Source organism: Poecile atricapillus, chromosome 1 (assembly GCF_030490865.1).
Source record: "Poecile atricapillus isolate bPoeAtr1 chromosome 1, bPoeAtr1.hap1, whole genome shotgun sequence".
Lineage (NCBI taxonomy): Eukaryota > Metazoa > Chordata > Aves > Passeriformes > Paridae > Poecile > Poecile atricapillus.
The window spans coordinates 87,582,173-87,606,681 of NC_081249.1; the positions used below are offsets into that span (position 1 = coordinate 87,582,173).

The 24,509-nt window shown below is 38.7% G+C and overlaps 1 protein-coding gene across 2 annotated transcripts in view; it reads left to right on the forward strand.

Moving 5' to 3' along the window:
* Positions 1 to 24,509, forward strand: part of CRACR2A (calcium release activated channel regulator 2A) — a 53,158-nt gene that overhangs the window by 23,700 nt on the left and 4,949 nt on the right. For both annotated transcript variants that reach the window (XR_009280741.1, XM_058865061.1), the window contains exons 6-16: positions 128 to 218; positions 2,764 to 2,859; positions 7,687 to 7,874; positions 9,745 to 9,816; positions 11,986 to 12,031; positions 12,848 to 12,939; positions 13,664 to 13,988; positions 17,904 to 18,036; positions 20,025 to 20,106; positions 21,037 to 21,151; positions 22,755 to 22,856. Coding sequence is in view for 1 of the 2 variants with exons in the window: in XM_058865061.1 (XP_058721044.1) it covers positions 128 to 218; positions 2,764 to 2,859; positions 7,687 to 7,874; positions 9,745 to 9,816; positions 11,986 to 12,031; positions 12,848 to 12,939; positions 13,664 to 13,988; positions 17,904 to 18,036; positions 20,025 to 20,106; positions 21,037 to 21,151; positions 22,755 to 22,856 (1,342 nt within the window). In the remaining variant the exon portion in view is untranslated. The remainder of the gene's footprint in view (positions 1 to 127; positions 219 to 2,763; positions 2,860 to 7,686; positions 7,875 to 9,744; positions 9,817 to 11,985; positions 12,032 to 12,847; positions 12,940 to 13,663; positions 13,989 to 17,903; positions 18,037 to 20,024; positions 20,107 to 21,036; positions 21,152 to 22,754; positions 22,857 to 24,509) is intronic.

Here is a 24,509-nt window from a genome sequence, read left to right on the forward strand (position 1 = left end):
CCTTGACACCAGAACATTCTTTGGAGTCTTGTGTTAAAGCAGAGATGTGGAGCTTAGCTGGTAATGTGGGCCATGACTTGAAGAAATGGTACAAAGACCCACTCAGTGTGTTTTTATCTCTTATTAGGAAAATTGCTGCTTATGATGAAGAAATTCAACATCTCTATGAGGAAATGGAACAGCAAATCAAAAAGGAGAAAGAGCAGTTTCTCTTGAAAGTGAGTGTCTGTGTTACAGTGGCTATGGATTCTGCTCCCCCTTTCAGTGGTTTTAAACTCATTCTGGGTGTGAAATTAAAGCCCAGAAAATGTGTTTCACAACAGAGGAAGAAAAACTTCTTTTACCTCACAGCTACTTTTATGCTGCAGTTTCGAATTTTTAGTCCCTGCAGCTTCTAAGTGACCTCTTGGATGAAGGAGCTGTGATGTCCTGTACTTAGTGGCTAGCATACAGTGCTGCTGGCATTATTTTCAAAGTCAGTTAAACTACAAACATTGTATTATTGGTGCTACTTCAGGTCCAGCTTCTGGTCACAATCAGGAAAAAACACTCTGTGAGGCTGTTCAGAGCAGTACCAATCCTGCTGACTTCTGCAGTCTTTACTTTTTGGGACGGGATAACAACAAGAGATGAATCGAGTGATGGTAATTTGTGGAACAACCACAGGTTATTTGCAAAATAAACATGGGGCAGAATCTTCTGTCACTGCCATGTCGCTTCCAGAGCACCTGAAGATGAATTCCCTTTTCTTGGGAAGTCATCCTTAAATTTTCTCTGCTGTGTCCGTAGTCTTGTCTTTGGATTTTTCTGTCCTGCTTTTTCTTGTAAAACAAGGAAACTAACAAGAACTTCCAGCATGCTCCAGGAAAGAGTCATCTTAGAATCATGTAGGTGGGAAGGTGACGCCTTACTTCCTAACTAGATCAGGATGCTCAGGAGCTTGGCCAATTGAGTTTTGAGTATTGAAATATTGGAGGTTCCACAGCTGCTCTGGGTGGCCTGGGGCAGTCAATCATGAGCTACTGGCTCATCCCTTTTGGTTGTCTTGGCATCAGTCATGTAAGTGAAACAAATACAGGGTTTCAGCAATATGTGATAGAAATAGTTGCCAAAATAGTGGCTATTGCCTCCATTCTCAATCAAGTATATATAAATATATCTAGACAATATAATCAAATATATCTAAAGCTTCCTTTTGTGATGTAAATATATCAAGTATTTTTTGTTTCCTGCCAACCAAAATAAGAGAAAAAGAAAAAGGAGGAAAAAAAAGGTGCCTTTTTCAGCTGTCTAAGGAATCATTCTTTTCACTTGCCTTACAGGGTAGTGATCCTGACTCAAATTTTCAAGTTTTTTTCCATTCCAAGCTGAGAGCAGTTTTTAGTGGTGGATGAGATAAAACCTTTAAATAAAGTTTGTATATCGGCTGAAGGATAAAAAGTATTTGCAACTTTGCCTGGCAGCAGTTTTGTGGAAAAAATAGTTTATGTGCTCTTAATAGTCCACAACTGAAGTGTTACTGAAAACCCCCAAACAAAAAATACTTTTCCATAAGCAGTGATTGTTGGATCTCCTAATTAGTTGTATATTTGAGGTTAAGCCATTTCTTTCAGGCTTTTCATGAAAGCTTCCCACTCAAGCTATTTACAGTTTAGTCAGCAGTCACACTAAGGGCTGCCAGACACTCATGAAGTATTGTTTCTTTGCATGACTAATTTGAGATCTGGGGAGATCTGACTGTTAAATTCTTTCTCTAATGCAAAGCCTTACAAAGACTTTACAGCCTGGAGAGATGCATTGATGCCATATAAAAGGGAAATTATTGTGGCTTGAATGAAGAGCAGCTCTTGAAGAATACATTTAAAGAAATTGGTAAGATGCAAATAAGTACAAAATGTAGCTATTTACAATACTTAATACCCTGCTGACTGAATGTTACACAAAACAGGGGCAGTAAGTCTTTTTTTCACTTGTATACATATTCTTCCCCAGAAAGACCCAGTTATCATGCATTTGACTAACCCATTACATGTACTGCTTAAGGGAAAACACTTGTAAGAACCACTGCTGTCTTGAGGGAGTTTTAATTTTTGTTTAGAGGCATTTTCCTGGAGACCTTAGAGAGTAGGAGCCTGGTTTTGGAGAAACAGGACAGATTCTCAGCTGATAACAAACTACTGGAACCTGATTTTACTCAGGAGAGGGCTGACAATTTTTCTCAGTTGAGGAGTGTCAGAAGGAGTAATCCCAAATGGGACTGGAAGTTCCCAGTGACTACAGGATACTTAGGTAGTGGACAGGTTAATATAATTGCTAAGTGAAAGGCAGAGCTTGAAGCCCCAGTTGCTTGTTTATACCAATGGAACATCTGTGAAAAGTTGTTGTTAGTTACGGATTTGAAGCGTGACAGTTGTTGTTTCTTTCACATCAACCTGAGTTGCTTCAGCTGGAAATAAGAAGATACGTTCTGGCTCATTGATTTAAACTGGATAATCTCCTCAGCCTCCTGCCTGAGATGTCTGCCTCCACTTTCTAGACTTGATACCTACTCGTGTGCAATCAGCACATTCTGTAACAATGACAGTTGTGGAAACTGCTGGACTACAGCAGTTTAGAGATTCACAAGTGATGCCATCCCTAACCTGAGTACTACGTGTGTCTTGTTATATCCACTGTGGAAAGCTTCATCCTTAACTTGTTATTTCTCCTCCTGTAATGCAATTGTGCTGGTCTATTAATCCATTTCTTCTTGAAATTTTGCAGGACACAGAGAGGTTTCAGTCCCACAGTCAAGAGCTGGAGTGCAAGCTGCTGTCAAAAGAACAAGAACTGGAACAGTTGGTTCAAAAACAGAAAAGGGTACTAACTGATATCCTTCAGAGTTAAAAAATAGATAGCTCTTATTTGCTGATAGGATTTTCTTTAGGTACTATTTTAGGTCCCAAAGCTGCAAGTTGGTGTGATGTGGTTCTGCCAAGTTGTGACCCTCTGTTGTTTTTGTGTCATGTGCTTAGAAAAAATGTTAACCTCTATTTCTGAAGTAATTTCCTTTTATGTGGTAAAATGGAAAATAAATTAATGCTTTGGATATTCTTCCCAGGTACTAGGTTAATTTTTATGAAAATGTAGCATAATTCCACTGCCTTCAGTGATCTAGGAGCTGGTTTAACACACAGACAGCTTAAGAGCAGAGAACAATGATTTGGCTCCTCTAGTGCACACCTCTGCTCAAAGCCTGTACCAGCTACTCATTTACTTGTTTTGGACTGATTCAGCATTATGAACTTGAAATGCTCCCTCCTGAACAACTTGCTCCTGATATATCTCTGTGATAACAGTTTTATAGCAGTGCATGTTTCCCTTGCATTGGTAACAGCTTGTCAAGTTCCCATATTAAAACCTGATGTGTTTTACTTCTAAAATGCATGGCCTGCTTGAGGCAGCAGAGAACTTGCGGTAAAGTGGCTCCAAGGTCATTGCAGGAAAGACTAGCAATAGGAAAAGGAGGTAGCACTGGGATTTAAAGGACTGAAATGTAATGCTGTAAATGCAATTCCCTCTGTAAAATATGAATATGTGGACAAAAAGAAGAAAGTTTTTCACAACGAGAACCGTTAGCCATTGCAGTAAGCTTCCTGAGGAAGTGGTGGATTCTCTAACACTGGGCACTAAAGATTTATCTGGGTCATCTTGCTAAACTGTGTTTTTGCCAAAAAAAAAAAAAAAGGTTGGAACAGATGAACCTTGAGTTGCCCTTCCAACCTGGTACTCTGTGATTCTGTGAAGTTTAGCTGATAAGGATATAGGACTGAGCTAAAAGTCTATTCCATAGTCAAAATCAACTGTCTGATGTTAATTACCCTTGTCCAGTAACACTGTGAATAAGAATATATGTGGCTTTATGCAGGCTCTTTACCACATTGCAGCACTATAGTGGAATAATCTATACTTTGAAGATATCTGTTGAGGCACACAGATCAGGCGTTTTTAGTCTGAAACTAAATGCAAAAGTATAAGAAATTCCTTATTCTAATTTTGTAAGGATTATATTTAATATTTTCCTTTGTTTTTGCTTTAAAGCTCTGTTTAAAACTTGGTTGTCAACCAGTAATTCTGTAAAAACTCTTCTTGTGTTTTTTTCAAGTGTGTGTTTTCTAAATTTGGTAATACCCACAGAAGCTATTCAAAGGCTTTCACTCAATTTTAAGCCTGGTATAATCAATCAATATAGGCAACAATACCAGGAAGTCTTATCTTATGATTGTTGCCTACATTGCCATTGTCAGCTATTGCCTATCTTGGAGAACATAAAACAATGTCTGTGCTATTTTTATTAGCATTATTTTTTAATCCGATTTTATGTTTTCCATTTCTATTCACTACATTGCTAATTATTAATAGTATTACTGTGGTGTTTTTTGTTATTGTTCTGTTTGTTTTTGTTTTTTTGGGTTTTTTTTTCTTGTTTGATTAGGTTTTTTCGTTTGTTTTTTTAAAATTTCTATTATTTTTCATTTCCCCTCTCCATTATGAATTTATATGAATCACAACAAGGGTGCTTTTGAAAGACAAGATCATCAAATACCATAAAGATTAAACTATCCCATTTTGGTTTTATGGAAAGGAAACAGTGTTGGATGTATAGAATTCACAATTTCTAATGATGAAATGAGTGACATAATTTCATTCAGATGATTGATGACAACTGAAACTTTTGTTATTCAACCAGCTGACTGGCCCATTGTTAATCTGATATGCAGTATTCAATGGTTATTTTTTTCTGATATACCAACCTAGACTATTTATTTGAGTGCTTTACTCAGTGTAGTTAGAAGCACTGTTCTCTACATATATTTTTCTGATTTCTAATGATCTTCTCTGAAAGCAAGTCTTGTCTTTAGTCAGATCTGTTTCTGTAATACTATGTCCCCCACTCATTTTCTGTTATTGCTTTTCATTCACTGAGATATCCATGTGTGGTGTCTAATGTTTGCCTTAACCAGAGATCTCTTTCACTTTTTCCTTCTCCTCTGGCATGGAAATATTCTTTGATAATTAAATCTCTTCTTGCAGACAGTAAAGGTAGCTTGATTTAATTAGGACTTCTATGCTTGGTTGTATGAGAGAACCTCTTGGGAGCAACACAAATGCCTTTTTCCAAACTTTGTTAATAAATATTTTTTTTTTAATGTTTAAATTTAGAATACAATGTAATTATTTCTGTGTTGGAAATCATTAACAAACATGTAAAAGAGAGCTTTCAAACCAGAAGAGCTCAGCATTGTTTCCTTTGACATAGCCAGAGGGAGTCTCCCTTATGAAGGTTCTCTGGCTAGCATTGTTCCTCAAGGGACGTAAACTGGAACATCTCAGGAGGAGGCACTGGGGACAGAGGATATCCAGTATAACCTCTAGGGTGCAGGCTCCTATGTGAGGGGAAAAAAGTAGGTGTGGACCAGGTGAAATGCAGGGGAGTTACTGGACTTCTCACATAAAATGCTAGGCTCTGTGCTGATGACAGCCACTGAAGAGCATGATCCTGGAATGGGAATGAGATGCATGAAAACATGGATGAGTAGGACTCAAGTGCTTATAACTGCCTTATGGCACTGTATAAATGTTTCATCTTTCACATGCTACTGAAATAAATAGGGAGAAAAAAAATGTAGAAGCTACAGAAAGGATACTGAACTAATAACAAGGGATTGCATGGGGAGTGCTCAATGTGTGTCTTTCAGGGACACTAATAAACGTCTTCAGCAACAGCTCATTTGCATTGGATAATCCCAGTTCTTTATTCAACTTAAACTTGGTTTTCCTCTCATCTTTGTCAAAAAAAGAGAATATGCACCATCAACTACCATGCCTGTGCTTGACCTGTGGAAATTGATTAATTCTCTCTGCTACTCAAATTCTCTTAGACATGTTTATGGGCCATGAGTCTTTTCCCCATCAGTTTCCATCTACCAGATGAACATAGGAGCAAATTTGCCACTCCAATAGGCAGCTAGAAGCTATAGGATCTATGTCATTCTATTATCAGCTGAGCATTCACCTAATGAGTTATTTCTCTGTATTGGGACTTGCTTAGATGAATGTTTTAAAGGTAGTGTTTGGCATTTCTCAAAGGATTGTATGGGTACAGTGGAAGAAGGGACCCTTGTATTGATGTGAAACAATCCTTTCTCCTCTTGTTGTGTTCTGGGTTTAAGATGTTATATTATCATTTTTCTGACAAGAGTGAGCACCAGGATTTATAACAAGTATTTCTAGCATTAGTATAGATGATTCTGGGAGCTGATGTTGGCTACCATTGCAGTTACATTTCCAGAACAGTCTCTGTGTAAGATTTCAGATGGTCATACTGTTCTCAAAGTGGGGTTTCTCTCTGCAGTTTGTTGCTCCTAAGATTTTTAAAAGTTTATCTTTGTGTGGTCACTCTCTGCTTCTCCCAAAGCCAGTCCTCTGGATGAGTCTTGTCTTAAATACCTGAAGCAGCTGGTCTTTTACTTAGAATGGATAACTTCATTCTGTTGAGGAGCGGAGGCAATATTCAGAACTGACGTAATCTATCCATGTAAACCATTCTTGCTCAGCAGTAATCTGATGCCCAGCCACTGTTCCATGTGAAATGTGAGCCTGCTGAGGCTACAATTCAGCAAATACATTAAGCTGCTGCTGCTGCTACTGCTAAGTGCTCCCACTCTACACTTGTTCCTGACTTCTCACAGTCCAGGCTAGAAAGTATTTTCTGCTTTTGTTTTTAATCTGGGCCTCGTTCAAGACTACAACAACAGCAGTGCTGTAGGGTAGGAACTGACTGGAAGAGCTGGGTGAGGACAGATTTTGGTTGGGTGAGCTCTGCTTGTTGGGATGGGCAAAATGGAAATTTTAATATTGTTATGTCTCAGATCCGAAAGATTGAAATGGTATCATTGTAATGCTCCCATTACATTTTACATCCCTTAAAATGAATACAGAAAAAAAACCAACCAAAAACAAATAAAACTTTTATGTCCTAAGGTCAGCAATGCCTTCCCTAATACGAAGTTTTGCTCTGTTTAAATTTGCTCAGTTATCCAGGGAGAAGCAGGCAGAACTTCTTTATGTACCAGAAACCACTATCATCCTTGTTACTTGTTTTAGAGGGAAGTTATATTTTTCCTTTGATGTGCATTGGAGAGGGAATATAAAACTGAATTAAAAGGCTCTAATTCACACTTCTTGGCAGATCTGTCTGAGGTGGCAAAAAGGTCACTGCTTGTTCATATTGCTTGGGGTAGGAAAGTTTATCAGCTATCAGACTTAAATCTAACAGTTTTTAGGTAGAATTCTGAATCACTCGCTGTAGGCCTGGTCCTTGTGGAAAATGGTCTAAAATAGCAGCTGTGAATATCAGTTTAATGCTGCTAGTCTGCTCCGTAGCACCTTTTTTTTATGGTTTGTACTGGTGTGTTTTTGAACTGGATAAAATTCAGTCATAGAATAGAATGGCTTTGTTTTTGTGTAATATAATTATGTCTGTACAAAGAGCAGTGCAAGAGCATCATGGTGTTTTATTTATTTTTTGGCTTTGGTAGAAATAGCTCCCTGCTCAGCTAACCTCTAAGACCCAAATTGAAAGCCTTAAAACCAAGATGCCTCAGTCAGTTGTAATGCTTTCTGTTCTCTTTTCTTTCACCCCAGTTAGAGCATCAGTGTACACAGCTCCTCAGTGGCAAAGAAGAAACCAAAGTAGAGAACACCAAACTGAAGCTGACTAACCAGGAGCTGCTGAGAGACCTGGAGAGAACATCCCATGAACTAAGCCTGGCTCAACAACAGCTACAGGTGCTTCAGGAGGAGGCATCAAGGCTCCACGAGGAGAAGGAAATGTAAGTGTACAGCTGCAGCAGTTCTAGTCCACCTGATTGGTGTGGCAATCCTCAGGGTACCCAGTGCTGTGATTTAAACTTCTGTCATAAGCAGAAACCACCTGCAAGGCTGAGTGCAGTTCTAGCTGCTTTCCCCCATGCAATTCAGCATGTTTTCTGTGGCATATCTGGCTTCTATGGAGTATTTTGCTATGTGTTCAATATTCTCTCCACTGCCATTGGTTAAAGTATTTGGAATTAAAAATCCGTGTAGTGTCTTAGTTTTGAAATACCAGTGGAATTCCTTATGGAAATGCCTTACAGTTGAGGCACATGATACTTCATCCTCCTTGAAGATGAGTCTATCTGAAACTTGCTCCTCAGAATGCACTCTGACTGTGAGATACCTAGGATCTTCTTTTTTCCTTTATCAAAAGTAAGCCTGGTAAGGCCCCAAGATGAAACTTAGCTTATCCCAATTCCCACAAGGCCTTATGGCAATTCAGAACCATAATTTTGGAGTTTCCAGTTCAAATGTTGAAGATTTCACATTCTGACTCTGAATTACCAAAAAAAAAAAAAAAGGAGAAATATTTATGGTTCATATTCTGAGAGATAAAAATTACCTGTGACAGATCAAGCTACCTGTCTTGCTCCAGTCTTCTGCACAAAGCAGAAGAATCACTACCCTAAAGCTGTAATTGGCAGAGATGTTCACTGAAGTCCATTTTAAATAAAATGCTCAGGGATCTGTAGAAGCCTCTCATTGCCAGTGGAGAGCACATGAATGACAGATGGACCTAGCCATTGCAGCAATGGATTATATAATTCAGAGCTGTTGCTGTCTGGCATATTTCAGGATTGAGCAGAACATTAGTTCAAATGGCACATTCTTTTTCTCTTAAGCTTCATGCCTACTAACCAAGCTCTACTTGGTTATTACTTCTTTAATTTCTCTTGAGGTATAAATCATGAACTTTGTTGATAAGTTAGTGTTAAAGAATGGCCACCATGATCTACAATTTTTATGTTTGCATGTTTGATGTGTTTTGGAAGTAGACAGTAGAAATACTCTTCCTCAAGGTGGTTTGTTTCCTCTTTGAGGCCTCTCTTTTCAGATCCAGAGCAAAGACTATGGAATGATCTGATTTAAAAGCTACAAAGGAAATCTGCCCAGTGGTCAGACTGCTGAATAATACTACTGCACTTACAAAGCACTTTGGATTCAATAGTGGTTTATGGAATTAGAGCTCAGCCCTACTCAACTGCACCTGCAGTGTTGCTTTAAACATCTGTATCAGTCTGGTAAGACCTGAGCTGTTGAAGCAGGTGTTATGCCCAGACAGTGCACAGGAAGAACTTGGGTTTCACTGAAAGGCAAAAAAAAACATTTAAGGCCAGACACCAAATCGTGTTAAATCAAAGTAAATGGTGTTAAAATGGCTGCATAAGTGTCAGGAATTGGAAAAAATTGTAGGCATTGTAGACGTGTGAGCCTGACATATGGTTGCTGCAGCAGGATAAGCTCTAATTTTGGATAAAATGTCACCTGTGTTTTAGTGGCCATGAGTGAGAAGTATTTCAGAAGTGTATCGTTTCTGAATGTTCCAAGTGCCATTATCAACATATATTAAGCTCTCTGGATAAAGAAATTAAAAAGCAATATTTTTTGAAAAAAGAACCTCTACTCCTTCCTCTACTGACTTGTACTGCTGTGCTACTGTGGGCCTTATACTGAATAAACTTTATTAAAATATTAACTATTCATGCAGAATAGAATCTAAAGGTTTGAAGAAGCTGAGGTCGCAAATGTAGATACCCTTAAGGGAAGCATTTTAGCAGTGTTCTTACCGTGGTTAGAACAATTTTACAATTTTTTTCTCTTTTGCAGTGAGGTGTACCGGGTGACAGAAGCCTTACAGAGAGAGAAGTCAGGACTTTTGAAGCAGCTGGATTTTTTAAGGTAAAGTAGATCTTCCATTCGAAAACTTCTTATATAATTCTAAAGAGGTCCATTAAAGGATGAAATTATGTTGGGACATGTAATGAGTGTAGGTGTTGAGGTGTTGACAGTGGGGTGCCACAGGGGCAGCCGCTGTGCCAGAGAGAAGCTGGTGTTGGCCTTTAACCTTGGACACAGCTCACAGCCCCAGTGTGCCTCAGGGAAAGCCTCAGTAAGAAAGGGTGGAAAACAGGACAGCAGCTGGGAAAGAAGAGAGAAAAGAGAAAAAAAGTGTATGAGAAAGCCCTTCAGACACCAATGTAAGTGAAGGAGTGGTAGAAGGTGCTCCAGGCACTGCTGGAGCAGAGTCCCTTGTAGCCTGTGCAGAGTCCACACAAGAGCCAGCTCCTGGCAGGAACTTGGTCCATGGAGAGGAGCCCACGGAGGGGCAGGTTTTCTGGTTGATATTGTGGCCCATGGGGGACCTACACTGGAGCAGTCCATTCCTGAGAGACTATTCCCCATGGAAATAATCTGTGCTGGATTTTGTGAAGGACTGTAACCTGTGTGAGGGAACTCACACTGGAGCAAGAAAACAGTGTGAGGAGGGAGGAGCTGCAGAGAGAAGCTGCTATGGACTGACCACCAACCCCACTATTCCCCATTCCCTTGTGCCACTCAGGATTGGTAAGGAGGTAGAAGAGCTGAGGGTATAGGAATGAAGTTGAGCCTGAGAGGAGGGGGAATTTTGGAGAAGGTGATTTTAGTTTTGTCTCTATTTCTCATCATCCTACAATGAGTCTGTTTCGTCTGTAATGGGTAGCTGGTAAGTAACCTTCTTGTCTATATTTTGGCCCACAGGCTTTCCCATTTCCCACTTATCTTCCCTTGTGTTGAGGAAGGAGAGTGAGAGAGTGGCTGGGTGTATATCTGGCAGCCAGTCAAGGTCAGCTGCCACAGGATAGCAACACAAAAATAGTAAAAATTGTTACAAAAGACTTCTGTATGTTCAGTTCTTGCATAGTGTAGAGGGCAGCACACCTGAAAGATATGCTTCATTTTGGCAACTCAGTATTGTAGGATAATCTCCTTTCCAAAAGTCAGATGTGGAACAGAACAGCATTGAACTAAGCTGATTCTGAGGCAGAAGCCTGGCTACAGGAGCTTGCTGAAAGGCTCTGTTGCTTCTCAAGGGCTGGGAGCTGAGCCAAAATGAAGATCTTTTCCCCAAAATATTTGTAAAATGATACCAAAATGTACTTAGCTATCATTCCTTTATTGATAGACTTCAAAGTTTGGAGCTGTGTTCTGACAACTGTAGCCCTCCTTTTAAAGTGCAGCAGTGTTGGGTTTTGTTTGCTCAGTGGTCAATCAGTGTGGGCTGCAGGTTGCACCTGCCCCTAGGCCTTCATTGGCTGCATTTCCTTTGGGAGGCCTCATTTTAAAGTTACCTAAAAATTTTACTTGAGGCTTGAGGAAAAGCTCTTATTTTGCAGCGTGTGTTTTCCCTAGGCCACTCTGTGATCTTGCCTGCTGCAAGTTTTGGGGACATAGATAGAAACGTCTGGCAACAGAGGTTGTTTCCATTCACCCTGGCTGCTCAGTCTCTCCTGCGGCCAGGCCAGCAACAGATGGAGACAATAGATGATGTACAAAGCAGGTGTGCTGTCAGATCTGATCAGAGCTTGCTGATTGCCTGGAGTGTCTGTTTCTTGACACTTTCATTGTTTCTGCACAAAGGATGGAAGACGGATGTTTTCCTAGAGTGACTTTTCCATGGCAGCCACAACTGCAGGCCTCAGAGGGGCATAGTTGGCCTTCCCAGCTGTCACCAGATGAACAAGAGATGGTGTTCATTGCACCCTCTCCACACTAAGAGGTCATGTTTACTGTGAAAAGCAAACTTACAGTATGTGAAGGCGTATTGACCACAACTGATTTCTGTGTGTTAAGGCATTTGTTCAGATAAAATACATAAAGAGATCCAGATCTCATCTGGCTTTAATCAGCATAGCCCTGCTGGAGAATCAATAGCTCAGACAAGGAACTGGCTGAGGTGAGATTATAAATAAAGGATGATGAAAGGTTTGCACTGCCAACTGTCCAGCCTGTCTGTTAGTGTAGAGTAGAAAAGTCAGCAGTTCTAAATATTTGGCTTCAGTGCTTCTTTTGTTTGTGTTGTCTTTGCAGAGAGAGGAACAAACATCTCAAGGATGAACGTGACATATTTTTGCAGGTAACCAACTCTTATTTTCAAACCCAGTGTTGAGAAGACACATATGAGAACAGCTTCAAAAGAAGGGGAACAGAAGGCTGTGCAGGAGATGGACTTTTGTGCCACTTAAATCTTGTCCTATTCTTAATTTGTATTGTCTTTTTTTCTCACTTGTAAATAAGATTTTTTTTTAATTTGCTGAACAATTTAAAGAGCTATGTGTTCAGAATTATAAAGTGGGAACTATCTGAAGAGTGATAAATGTATTTTAGAAGAAACTATGGATGCAATCATGAAAGGATGAAATAACCTAAAAATTGAATAATTAAATTGTGTTAATTTATTCAGTCAAGAGTGGGTAATATCCTGAAACATTTATACAACAGTAAAAAACTGAGTACCTGGATCAGTACCTGAATACCTCTTTGGACTGGGGTAAGAGCAGATCCTATTAACTTTTTTAAGCAGCAGCAAATAACAGACTCGTAAGATGTTCTAGAAGCACCCTGGTGCAAGGAGACTGAGGCTGCTTAGTTTCTATTTACTTGTCTTCTTAGTCCTATGAGAAGCTGCTTGTGTAAAAAAATATCCATTTGCTTTTTTTTTTCCATGACATTGTGCTGTTTTATTTACAAAGCAGATGCATTTTTGCAGGATCTGGAGTTCCCTGTTCCGATTGTTTATCAGTTGGAATTCTGAAGCACTTACACCTCTAGTATTTTCTTCTACATTTTTTTCTTTCATTTGCATTGCATTATTTAAGTATTCAGAATGGGGGTAGTTAACCATAATGAACATCAGAAGTAAATTGGTAAGAAGTATTCTGTATTTCTGCAGAAATGCAAAACAGCTGTTCCAAAAGCCAGCTGGAAGCAAAGATCAGGGTCTATCATTGGGAAATACATAGAAGGCAAGATGCTGCCTAACAGGTAGGAACTTTTTTTCATGTGTTTGAGTATGATGAGGCTTATAGAAAGATATGGAATACTTCCATTCTGATGCTTTTGAACTTTTCGAAGTTTTTCACACTTATCTGTCATGATAAGATTACTGTGCTCATTAAGAAATTTGAAAACGAAGAGCCAAATTTTAACTTAAAACAAAAGTGCTGTCTGCAAAGGCAAGAGATTTCCCTACTGTGGATGGGTGTATGCTGGGAGACACAAAAACTTGCCCATGACCCCATGTTGATGTGGTACAATATTGAATCTCCACTTGGACTTTTTTTATCCATATTAAGCAAACCCTTGTCCCTCCTATCCACTAAAGAGAGAATTAGATTGCACACAGAAAGGATCTAGCTTGGGGGGCTCTTTTATTCTTTCTGAATGGGAGTGGAAGGTGGTAAAGGAGAAAATCACAGTAGGGAAGTTTTCTTTAGCTCTTCTATGAGGTTAGAATTGATGTTAATCTAATGTTTTCCATTCTGGTTCAGGTTTCTCCTGTAAGTTATTAGCTTTCCATGATGCTTATAATTATCAATATATATACACATGGTGTGATGAGCTGACTTTTCAGCAGACACTAGAATGACTCTCCTCTGCCTGCTGTGATTAGTCAAAAACATGAGAGATTAAATTCAGTTATTCAGATTAAATTCAGAATAAAATAAAATTATACTTTTATGATGTACTTTCTTTTTTCCTTGTCTAGCCATTCATTTGAAGAAGATGATATTTTCAGTAACTCAAAGAGAAAGAATTCTGCTGGACTGAATGGAGTTCTCTCTGAAGAGCCTAATGCTGGAGTCACTGGAGGGATGCCTAAAACATCACATCTCCAAAGAATAATATCAATTGAAGAAGATCACCTACCCCATCTTCTTGACAGGCTGGTTGATAAGCAGCTGAGCAGATGGACTGGAGAAGACGAAAATACTTTTGAGGCAGAAATGAATAACAAAGCCAGAGAGCAAGCAGTGGAACACTCATCATCATCTTCTAGAGAGCAGCCTGTAGGGAAGGAAACACTGTCCAATGTAAGAGGACAAAGGAGACCTCACCTTGAGCAGAGTCTGAAGTTCTCGGCCCTATGATTTAAGGAGAATGTGAATGTCCTTGGATGCATCCAGAGGAGGGCCACAAAGTTGGTGGGAGGGCTGGAAAGTGTGTCCTCTGAGGAGTGGCTGAGGGCTCTGAGTTTACTCAGTTTGGAAAAACAGGCTGAGGGACAACTCCCTTATTCTCTGCAGCTTCCTGAGGAGGGGAGGGGAACAGGGAGGTGCTGATCCCTTCTCCCGGAGATCCAGTGATAGGATGTGTGGGAATAGTTCAAAGCTGCCTCAGAGGAGGTGCAGACTTGACATTAGGAAGCATTTCTTTAGTGAGAGGGTGGTCAGACACAGGAATGGGCTTCCTAGGGAGGTGGTCCATGCCACAAGTCTGTCAGTGTATAAGAGACTTTTTGATAATGCCCTTTATAACATGCTTTAACTTTTGGTCAGCCCTGAAGTGATCAGGCAGTTGGACGAGGTCACTGTAGGTCCCATCCAACTGGAACTCTTCTGTTCTCTTCTATTCTATTCTCAAGGACCTTGGATGCCATGAAGTGGTGTCAAAAGTTAATGTGTTATTCCTAGTATCTAAAATTATTTAGTTTTCTGTCTTTAAGTTGAAGTATTACAAATTAAGCCATTGCATGAAGTGGGGGATGAAAATGTTGAACATTTTCAAAAAATGCTGAAGGTGCAAAGAAGGGAAACAGCCTAAAGGAGTGGTGACTGCAGACAATGTGTGCATAGATTTACATTTGAAGGACTGCTTAGGAAAAGTGAAGTTAAACCTTGTAATAGATGGTGCAAGATCAGTGGAAAGTAGAAATTATCTTAAAAAAGAAGCAAGTATTTTTTTTAAAAAATTGGTTGTTTGGTTTTGGGTTATTTTTTTTTTTTTGGCCACAAGGTGATATTTCTCACATTCTGATATCTTTGAGTCAGCTTTGGTAGCTGTTACAATATCTGAGAAATAATGAGAGGAATATCATTGCTTTTTAATTATTTTTGAAAATACTTTTATTTAGAAAATTGAAATCCTATATTTTTTCAGCTATAGCTGGCATATGCATGTTAGCAATGAATTCAACATTCAGTAATAATCCTTAATGCAGTATGCTGGAAGGTACATTTCTTTGGAGTCTGAAGTTCTTTTTTGCATTGCCATTGCTTCAGAGCTAGCTGTGCTTGTTTTCTAATTTTAGAATCATTGTTAAGGATTACTCATTTTTAGATTCTTGAAGCACATATTAAAAAGATTAAAGTATAGGAAAAATTGGTTTGCTTGGTCATAATTATATGGTTCTTTTAGAAGAAGCAAGCATATCTTAAAAATTATGATAGAATTATGCCATGGTTACATAATAATTTCTAAGTGGTACTTTTAATAAAACATTAAGGGTACAGAAAAGAGCTTCATATTTTGAAATTATTTAATTCAGCACATGCTTTTTGCTTGCTGTGTGACTTATTTTGTATCACTGGACTTTAAGATGACAAAAGCCAGGTAGCTCATCCTATCTAGCTAGGACAAGCCTGTGTTGCCGGCCCTATTCCAGCGGTCATGCCTCTTGAAAGCTCATCCTCTCATCTGGGTAGGACCTAGATCTTGTTTCTCATTATAACTAGTCTGTATTGGCTTTTGTGTGACATGGAATGTATGCATTCCATGATCTTATTGCTTACTGCATGGAACTCGGGCTCCTAGCTGCTGGCATTAAGCCTTCCTAATAACCATATATTCATAGTAGTTCAGCTGCTAGTCTTGTATGATCTACTGCATCTTACAGGTGAGTAGAACCAATGCTGGCAGCAGTGCATGAGGCCAAGCAGCTGCTGTTTTATCTGGGAGCTGACAATCAGGTAGGGCATTTTTCTGAGTGGTTGTGAAGATGAAACTGCGGTTAACATTACCAGAAATGTCACTGCGAAAGCACCTGAAGGAACCCTAATGGGAATTTAAGCAAGATTTTCTGTCCAAAACTTCTGCATGAGATTCACTTCCTCTCCCCTCTGGTCTTTCGACATGGAGTATTAACCACTATGTTTATAATCTCCCACAATACTGTTAAATGGTACAAAAACTAGGTGTGTTACTTTACCTGGCTACTGTTTATATAAAGACTATTCAAAAGACACACCTAGAGAAAACTTTTTCAGACTGCACTGTAAACTAAAATAAATTTTCATTCTACTGCTATTCCATTTTCCCATCAGCACTATATTGAAGCAGACTATGGAGTAGCTTATCCCCTGGCATAGTGTTCACATGCAGATTAATAACCAAGTTTTATTATTAAGATTATTTTCATGACTGGACTTGATACATCTCAGTGAAAAATGGCTTCTTATTGTGCTGGGAGTTGAGCTGAAGGCCGTCAGGTTCTTTGAGTCTTAGTGCTACTGGAGTGTGTGTGGCCACCAGGGACAAAGCATTTCATGTCATGTATTCCATATATTTAGCTATGGTTCTCAGAATCACTGTGATAATACTGCCAAGCTGATGATTGTATGTTAGCTTGTTTTATTTCCCAGAGCACACAGACTAATAAGCTGGGAATGTTTTTCAGTGGGACTGAGAATGTGCTTTGTGTAAATGCATGCGTGCTGCTAGTAGTCTACAGTTGCAGTGGGGTTTAGAATTTTAATAGAAAAGGAAAATAAGAAAGTCCTCTATAATTGTGGTGGGCTATAGGCCCAGCTCATGAAAGAGGTATGTATTTTTTGTCCCCAAAATTTGCAGTAGTGAATGAATTTTTTTTTCACCCAAAGGAAGACAGCAGCTCAAGCCTTTGTTTTCTGTGTTTTTTTCCCCCATCAAGAGAAAGTCTATTTCTGATTCTTTCTCTAAGACTTCTATGTATTTGTAGAAAACATGTCCAGGTGTAGACTTTGATGTCTCATTCATAGGACTGTCAGGCAGTGAATTCAGTTCCGACATCTTCATGAAGGAAGCAGTCTCATGGATCCTGCACACTGGCAGAGGGTTCTTCCGTCCTTTCTCTCCTCTCCCTCCTCAAAACCCACACTTTGGCAAACTAATGTTAGGGCCATCCGTGATCTTGCTCCCCTCCTGCAGCATTGAAAATAAACTTTCTACCTCCCTGTTCCTTCATCTTTACACAAAATAGAAGAGACCAGCAAGGGCACCCCCTGCAAACCAGCTGGTGCTACAGAGTGCTTCCCTAAGCAACTCCTGATCTGCATACAAAAGAATGATGACCTACTTGATAGAGGATATAAATATTCTCTCCAGGATCCACTTAGCTTATCCTGCAGTAAACAGGACCTGGATAAGCAGAACAAATTGTGGTTCCTTCTGCTTAAAAAGTGAAATGACAGAAACATAGCCGAATGTTTACAGCCTGATTAACTGGTCTAATTCTCTCTCTCTTTCCTCCATGTTTTTGCCTGTAATGTTAAAGAGATGTAGAAATGCAGTAATTGGATGGAGGTTCTTGGCTCTATGGTAGTAGCAGAGAGAAGAATCTGGTGGCATAAGCCATTAAAAATGATGATTTTGCTTCTGTTATCTAGATGAAGATGTGCTGCTTCCTCTGTGTCACTGATATAGGATGAAGCTACTGAGCAGAGTGTGTGAAGTTTTATAAATTTTGATTTGTGGCCATGAACATAAACTGTTTTATTTTGTCAGTTTAATGTAAAGGTTCATATTCAGAATGCTTCCAGAGCTCAGTGCAAATCACTGCACTTCAGATGATCTGGAATGATGCATGGCAAACATCTGAAATGCTGAGTTATTTTAAGAAACAGAATATTGCTTCATGAGTAATGAAGAATATGATAGGATAAAATCTATTCTTTTCCCCATATCAGCCTTAAACTGGAGAGGCAACAGGATTTATAGAACAGTTGGAAGCTAATTTTTGCTCTTACTTGAAGGAGGAGAGAATAAACTCTGTCCCTGAGCGCTTATTCAAGATAATTTTTGTGGGCAATTCGAGTGTTGGAAAGACTTCATTTTTAAGAAGATTTTGTGAAGATCGTTTTTTTCCAGGCACAGCTGCTACTGTAGGTAAGTTTAACAATATAACTATTATTATTTTTGTTCTGACAGTACTTAACATTTTCTACTGAGGTCAGGCCCTGTATTATAAAACAGAAACATACAGATGTTGTAAAAGTAGGACATGCAAAGTGAGTTCTCCTAAATTGGAAAGCACATAATTGATGGAGATGTTTCAGAGTAGGTTCTGTACTGAAATCCTGGCCAGCACTGAGATAAATCAAAAAATTTCTGGTGATTTCTGTGAAGTTAGAATTTCCTTGTAGATCTCACAGTTCTGAAACAGATATCCTGTCCTCTGGACTGTTCTGTACTAACAATTCCACTTTCATATCTCATTGCTATACCTCTAAGCAATCTGATTTTGTTTTAGAGGGATAGTAGAGTATCTGAATCACCTATTTGAAGATTTAGCATTATACTAATAATGAAAAAAGTATGTCAGACCTGTGTTTCCAAAGCCAAAGTTTTCAAAGCCTACATTATTCTTACCTTGCCTGAAGGTGTAGACCAAGCTTTCAAAAGTCAGACACAAAATCAAGGTACAAAAACTCAAGTATAGGTTATTGCAGTGCAGCTGGGATAAATTACCAGATTCCTTATGCTTAGCCTGCATTGAGACCTCACTTATTCTACAGTATATATGAAATAAAACTTACCTACTTCAAGATTAGTTTAGTAATGTCCTAGTTTTTCACTGACTGTGTCTTCATTAACTGGAAGGGGAGCTTAGACACCTGTCTGCAGCTGTCTGTTCATATATCCTATAGACCTAATGGCTGTGTCCTGTCCATACTGCCCTGTAATTGGCTGATACACTTCTCTACACTTTGAGCTCTTACACTGTGTGTGCAATTTTCCAGAGGAAAAACACTGAAAATAATTCAGAACTTTTTCCTCTTTTGGCTGGTCATCCAGGGTTCTTGCAAAGGAAATGGCAAGAAAGCATTTGTCATAGCTTTGATTTAGTGTTCACATCAATGGGTTTCACAGGTGTGGGCTATGGCTGGCAAGGTACAGACAATGGAAAAGTCAAGTAAACGATATGGAGAGGAGTGTTCTCAATGAATTTCTACAGAATAGTTCAAATTTCTTCCCTTGAGGTACAGGCAGTATATACATCCTCCATACAGGTTTTTTAATTGCCTAGTGAAGGAATGCAGGCATAGATGCTTCTCCATTAATGCCACGTGTAAAAATCCCATTTTTGTGGAAAATGGCCCCAGAGATATTGTTTCTGACCTACTGAGATCCCTTCTAACCTGTATTATTGAATGCTTTTCAATGATATTCAGTGATTTTATGATACAGTTCAATGTGATACAAAAAAAAAATATGCAGGTTGTCATTAGGAGGAGGTAGTGACTGATATATGTTTATGACTAATTATTGTTATAAACATCCAGAAAATAGTTACATCTTCACAGGTTAGAAGAATAGGGAGATAATTAATTTAAAAGTTTAAATAAATGAAGTTTTATCTCTACTAACCTAAGTGAAGTGAGCTCATCTTCTATGTAATAAATAGGGAAAGAGGTTCTCCACATGTTTAGTCCACCTATCTTCAGAATTTATCTTAGGTTCCACTGTTCCCTGTGCCATGCATTGTGTTTTTTCACTAACTGAAGAAAGCTCTCATGTGGTTAGCTCAGACTAAACTAACACATTTCACACAACTGATGTAATACAGTGAATTCCAGGCTAAGTGGCTTAGACTGCTGTGGACTTTCAAATGGACCATTGACTCATGTTCTGTGATTTGAAAAGTGACTTATCTTGCATATTTTACAAAACTGAACTACTCTACTTCCATTCGGTATTTTATAGCTGGAGAACTTCAAGCAAATAAAAGCACTTGTCCTCTGATAGTTGGAGACTCTGGACATAATTTTTAATGCAGTGTCTATCTTTTTACTTTTCTGGAGTTGTTGCTGGATCCAGTTGTTGAAGATCAAACAGCTTGTAAAGAGACAGCTTACCTTGTGTTTGTGTTGCAGGTGTGGATTACAATGTGAGAACTGTCACAGTAGATCACTCCCAGGTAGCGCTGCAGCTCTGGGACACAGCCGGCCAGGAACGGTGAGGAAGGTTCTCTTATGGTTCAGCCCTGGTAGTCAGCCCAGCTGTGTAGCTGCTCCCTCACTCCCTCATCTGCTGGGATGGAGGAGGGAATTGGAGGGGTGAAAGTGGCAACACTCCTTGTTTGAAATAAAGACTGTATGATGAAATTTAACTCCATGCCTGTCAAAACCCATATGCATTTTAAGGTCTCTCTTCTTTGAATCATCTGTTTGATGATATATTAAGTGTGGACCCAATCTTGCTTCTTGGCAGAGGAACAAATATAGGAGCATTCCTAACAGAGCCAGTGGATTCACAGTTTAGCTCATTCCCTTGCAGCACTAATGTGCTGATTTGCTGCTATGTCCACTGCCAGTCTGTAAAAAAGATTCTTAATTAAGCTATGAAAAGTTTTGTACTGCACTATTTCTTTAGGAGGAAGACTGATTCTAAAATGCACCTAGAATTATTTCTATAGCAGAAAATACCTTAATAGATAAAAAAAGGTGTTTATTTTTTTACTAAGGCAATACCATTATAGTAGAACTCCAGGTTTTTGTAAGGTTTTTGTCCCCATCTCCTCACCTATTGTGTAATTTTGTGTTACTAAAAGCAAGGATGATAATGACAATCTACATGAAGCTTGGGAAGAAGGTCTCCAAAAATCTGGCTAGCTTTAGAAGAGCACTTAGAGAGGGGAAATTTCTGCTCCAAGCTTAAAATTAAAGTGGTGAGAGTAAGTGAGATATGCAGCTAATTATCCAACCTAACCCACAATCAGTTAAAGAAGGCAGGGGGAGCTTTTCCAAAAACTTTCTTTCAAAAAGTCCTTTTATTTTAATTTTTTTCCAAATAATTTATTTGCCTTTGCATGGAGGAATTACTATAAATTTTACCTTGTCAGATTGCTTCTGTTGAAGAGAGCTGTAACCAGATTTTTACTTGTAGGTACCGAAGCATTACCAAGCAGTTTTTCAGAAAAGCTGATGGTGTCATTGTGATGTATGACATAACAGCAAAAGACACATTTACAGCTGTCAAGCAGTGGCTGATAAGCATTGAGGTAACTTGACATAACTTTAAATCTAAACCCTGGTGTCATTCTCTACCTTCTTCTGAACAAGGGCTGTTAACAGGGTAAAACAGAGAGCACCTTGTTTCTTGTGCTGTCACAATTACGTTTTTCTTGTGTGTATGGTCTGCACTGTTGCCAGTGAAGTTGTTTTTCATCTCTATTTCTATGAAAAAAATATCATAGTTCCAGGGTTTTAAGGACTTTGAGTGGTGGGAAAATCCCAGCATGAAGTGCTCTGATTTTTCATGAAGGGAGCTACACTGATGACCCCAACTGGATCTCTGCTAGCACTGAGAGGTGTTTTGGATCAGTGATCGAGATCTGGTGATCACTGATGATCACTAGTTCTTTGATAAGTGTGTAGCTCATGGAAAATAGACTATATTGTGGACATAAGCCATAAACTTAGAACTATGTAATCTATATTAGCCCTGTGAGACTGCCTCATGAAAGACAGTTCAGTTTCCTGGGGATCATCCTTTCAACCACTTGAAAAGAAAATTGTAGTCCATGCCACTGAGTGACATCAGTTAACTAAAAATTAAAACACATTAAGCGAATAAGCAACAGAATTTGCTTGTGGCCAGAACAAAGAGTAAAAATAAAACTGGCAGCTGCCACAAAGGGCTGACTTGTAGCAAGAATGAAGTGTGACTTCCTGTTTGCGCACTGAAAAAGTAAAGGCGAAATCAATATGCAAAGATCATTTAGTCTGATTTTATTGAGCATGTGCTCTAGTATAACACACTGTTTTCTAGAATAACCAAGAGGTGGCTTTGGAAGCTCAGATTAGGACTCAGTCATTTAAATGCCTCCAAACAGTCATAGCTATTCCAGATATGAGTAGCCTTACTGGAATACTATCAGCACGCATTTGGGAAGAACAGGGCCTTGCTAATTATATGATCTTAATAAATCAGTGGCATGTTTTAATTCAGTATGGTAAAAGCTAGAGGAGCACTGCTGATTTTGATTCAGAAAAATGGAATATTGTGGTCAAAACTTTTTCCCAAGCTGTAATAGTTCGCTCTTCTAATTTTGTTTGCTAAGTTGGACATACTGCCAAATCCATTTACTGCTGTAGCATTCAGCCCACCTAATGAAAGCACTCACTGTGATAATTATAACCCTTTTCAGAATGGATTTTGATTTCTGTCTATTCTATGTATTTTTGGGAACCTATTCTGTGTATTTCTTCACTATTTCATGTAATTCATTTGGCATAATGGTACCCAGGTCTTGCCATTATTTTTCCTGGCCATGTAATTAGAAAAGCAGTGGCTGTAAACACATAATATCTGAGCCTGTGTAGCATGGTGGTTTTCTCTCTCCCATTTTAATATAAAGTCTAATGAGCTTATGCACTGTTATTTAAAAAAATCCCTAGTCAGTGTAATCTTAGCATTATGTCTTTTTCATGTCTTTTATCCAACTTCAACTCTCGACATGTTTGTAAGCAAAGTGGCACATACCTGGTTTGTGTGAAGTCTTAAATGTCTTGTTATGGTGTGACATTTTTTAGCAGTTATCCTCTTCATCTGCCCTCTTTTGAATTTGACACTTCAGTTGGTATTTCCTATTTATTCTACAGGAGGCAACTGGGGAGAATGTGCCTGTTCTTTTGTTGGGTAACAAAACTGATAACGAAAAGGAGCGCGAGGTCCCGATGGGAATGGGAGACCATCTTGCAAAGGTACTGTATTTAGGGAATTCCTTACAAGGTTTGAAGGTGAAGGTTTTAAAATGGAGTTTCAAATGTGCTTAAATTCATAGAAACACAGAGTAGTGTTAGTCAGACAGGTATCTTTAAGGATTAGGAACCCCATCACTCTCTTCAATTCAGCTTTCGATGATGTAAGTGCTGATAATTATAGTACTTACAACACTGCCTAGATGAAGAGAACACCCTAAAACCAAACCAATCAAATAAAAAAAATCCCTGAATCAAACCAAAAAGTGAGTGGAGAAGAAAAGTATTTAAGAATTCACTCGCATTGTGTCTCCTCTCTCTCTCTTTGTTCTCTTTTTTTCTCTATTTTTTCCTTGCTGCTTCTTTTCTCTCTCTTTTTTTCCTCCCTTTTCTCTGTGAAAGAATTCTTAACATAGAGATAATTTGGGGACCTTTTCTCCCTCCTACGTCCTGTAAAACCTCAGAAGACCATCTGTTACTCCTGTGGTAGGAGTAGAAAACATGTTTACTTTTAGTAACTTTCCATCAAGGAGATAAAATAAGTAGAGTTAGCAGTCTGCATCTACCAGAGCACTGGTGATCCATGGGCATAATTTAAGCATTCAAGGGGCTGCAAATACCACATACTTGTTTATATTCTTGTGTACCATGCCCATCAATTTTTCCTTCGAATCTCTTTATACAGTGATTATAGTTTAAACATGAACGCCTGCAGAATATTCATTTATTTAGAAATAAGTCATCAAAATATTGCTGAAATATTCACTGAATTGGTAGGAATATACCTAAATTAAACAGTCTGCTGGACTTCACATACTTACATGTTTCACCTTTGAAGATAGATTTACTGCCAGTAATAAAAAGAGTATTTTCAAAATTTGAAGTGCAGCTGAATTATTCTTCCAGGAAAGGTTGCTGCTAGGCACCTCTCTGTAACTGAAAGAATTAGGGCCAGATCTCATCTTATTTCAGTTATTCACATAGCCTTTTGGAAGAATACCTCCCTATTCAGGTTTGTGTCCATTATTTGGTTTTTGTCAGAGAGAACTATCAACCTTGAACTTTATCTCCCAAAGGTTCTTCCTTTAGGAAATCAGCTTTCTTTTCTTGTGTCCATGGAAATACAGATAACTTTAAGACCTTGGAAGCTAGAAGGGACTCCACAGTGTAACACCGAATCTTTCTGTGAAAAAACAAGTGACACATAGATGCTAAATGGACAGAGAGTAGGTGTCTTGCATGTCATCTTGCTCTAAAAAAACTGTACTAGTAAAACAAAGATGAATCATTCTAGTGTATAGAGCTCACAGCCCACCAGGCTATTAATTCTAACATGTCATACAAGAAAATAAAATGTTTTGCATAAGTAAAACAAAAAGTTGTCAAATAAGATGGTTATAATCAAATGAATGAGTCTGAATGACTCATTTGAATGTTTGAATGTGCTGCCTGAGGTAGTTAAGAGAAGGAATGATTAATGGCAATGGATTAGTTGAAAAACATCATAGATATAATTAAATTATAATAATTTGCTTGCTGAGCTAATAATAACCATGGATTTTAATCAAATATTAATTCTTGCTAAATGACTGTGTAATTTCTATGAAGCCACATACCACTGTCTCTGTTGGTGTATGCAGCTGAGTTACTGGTTTT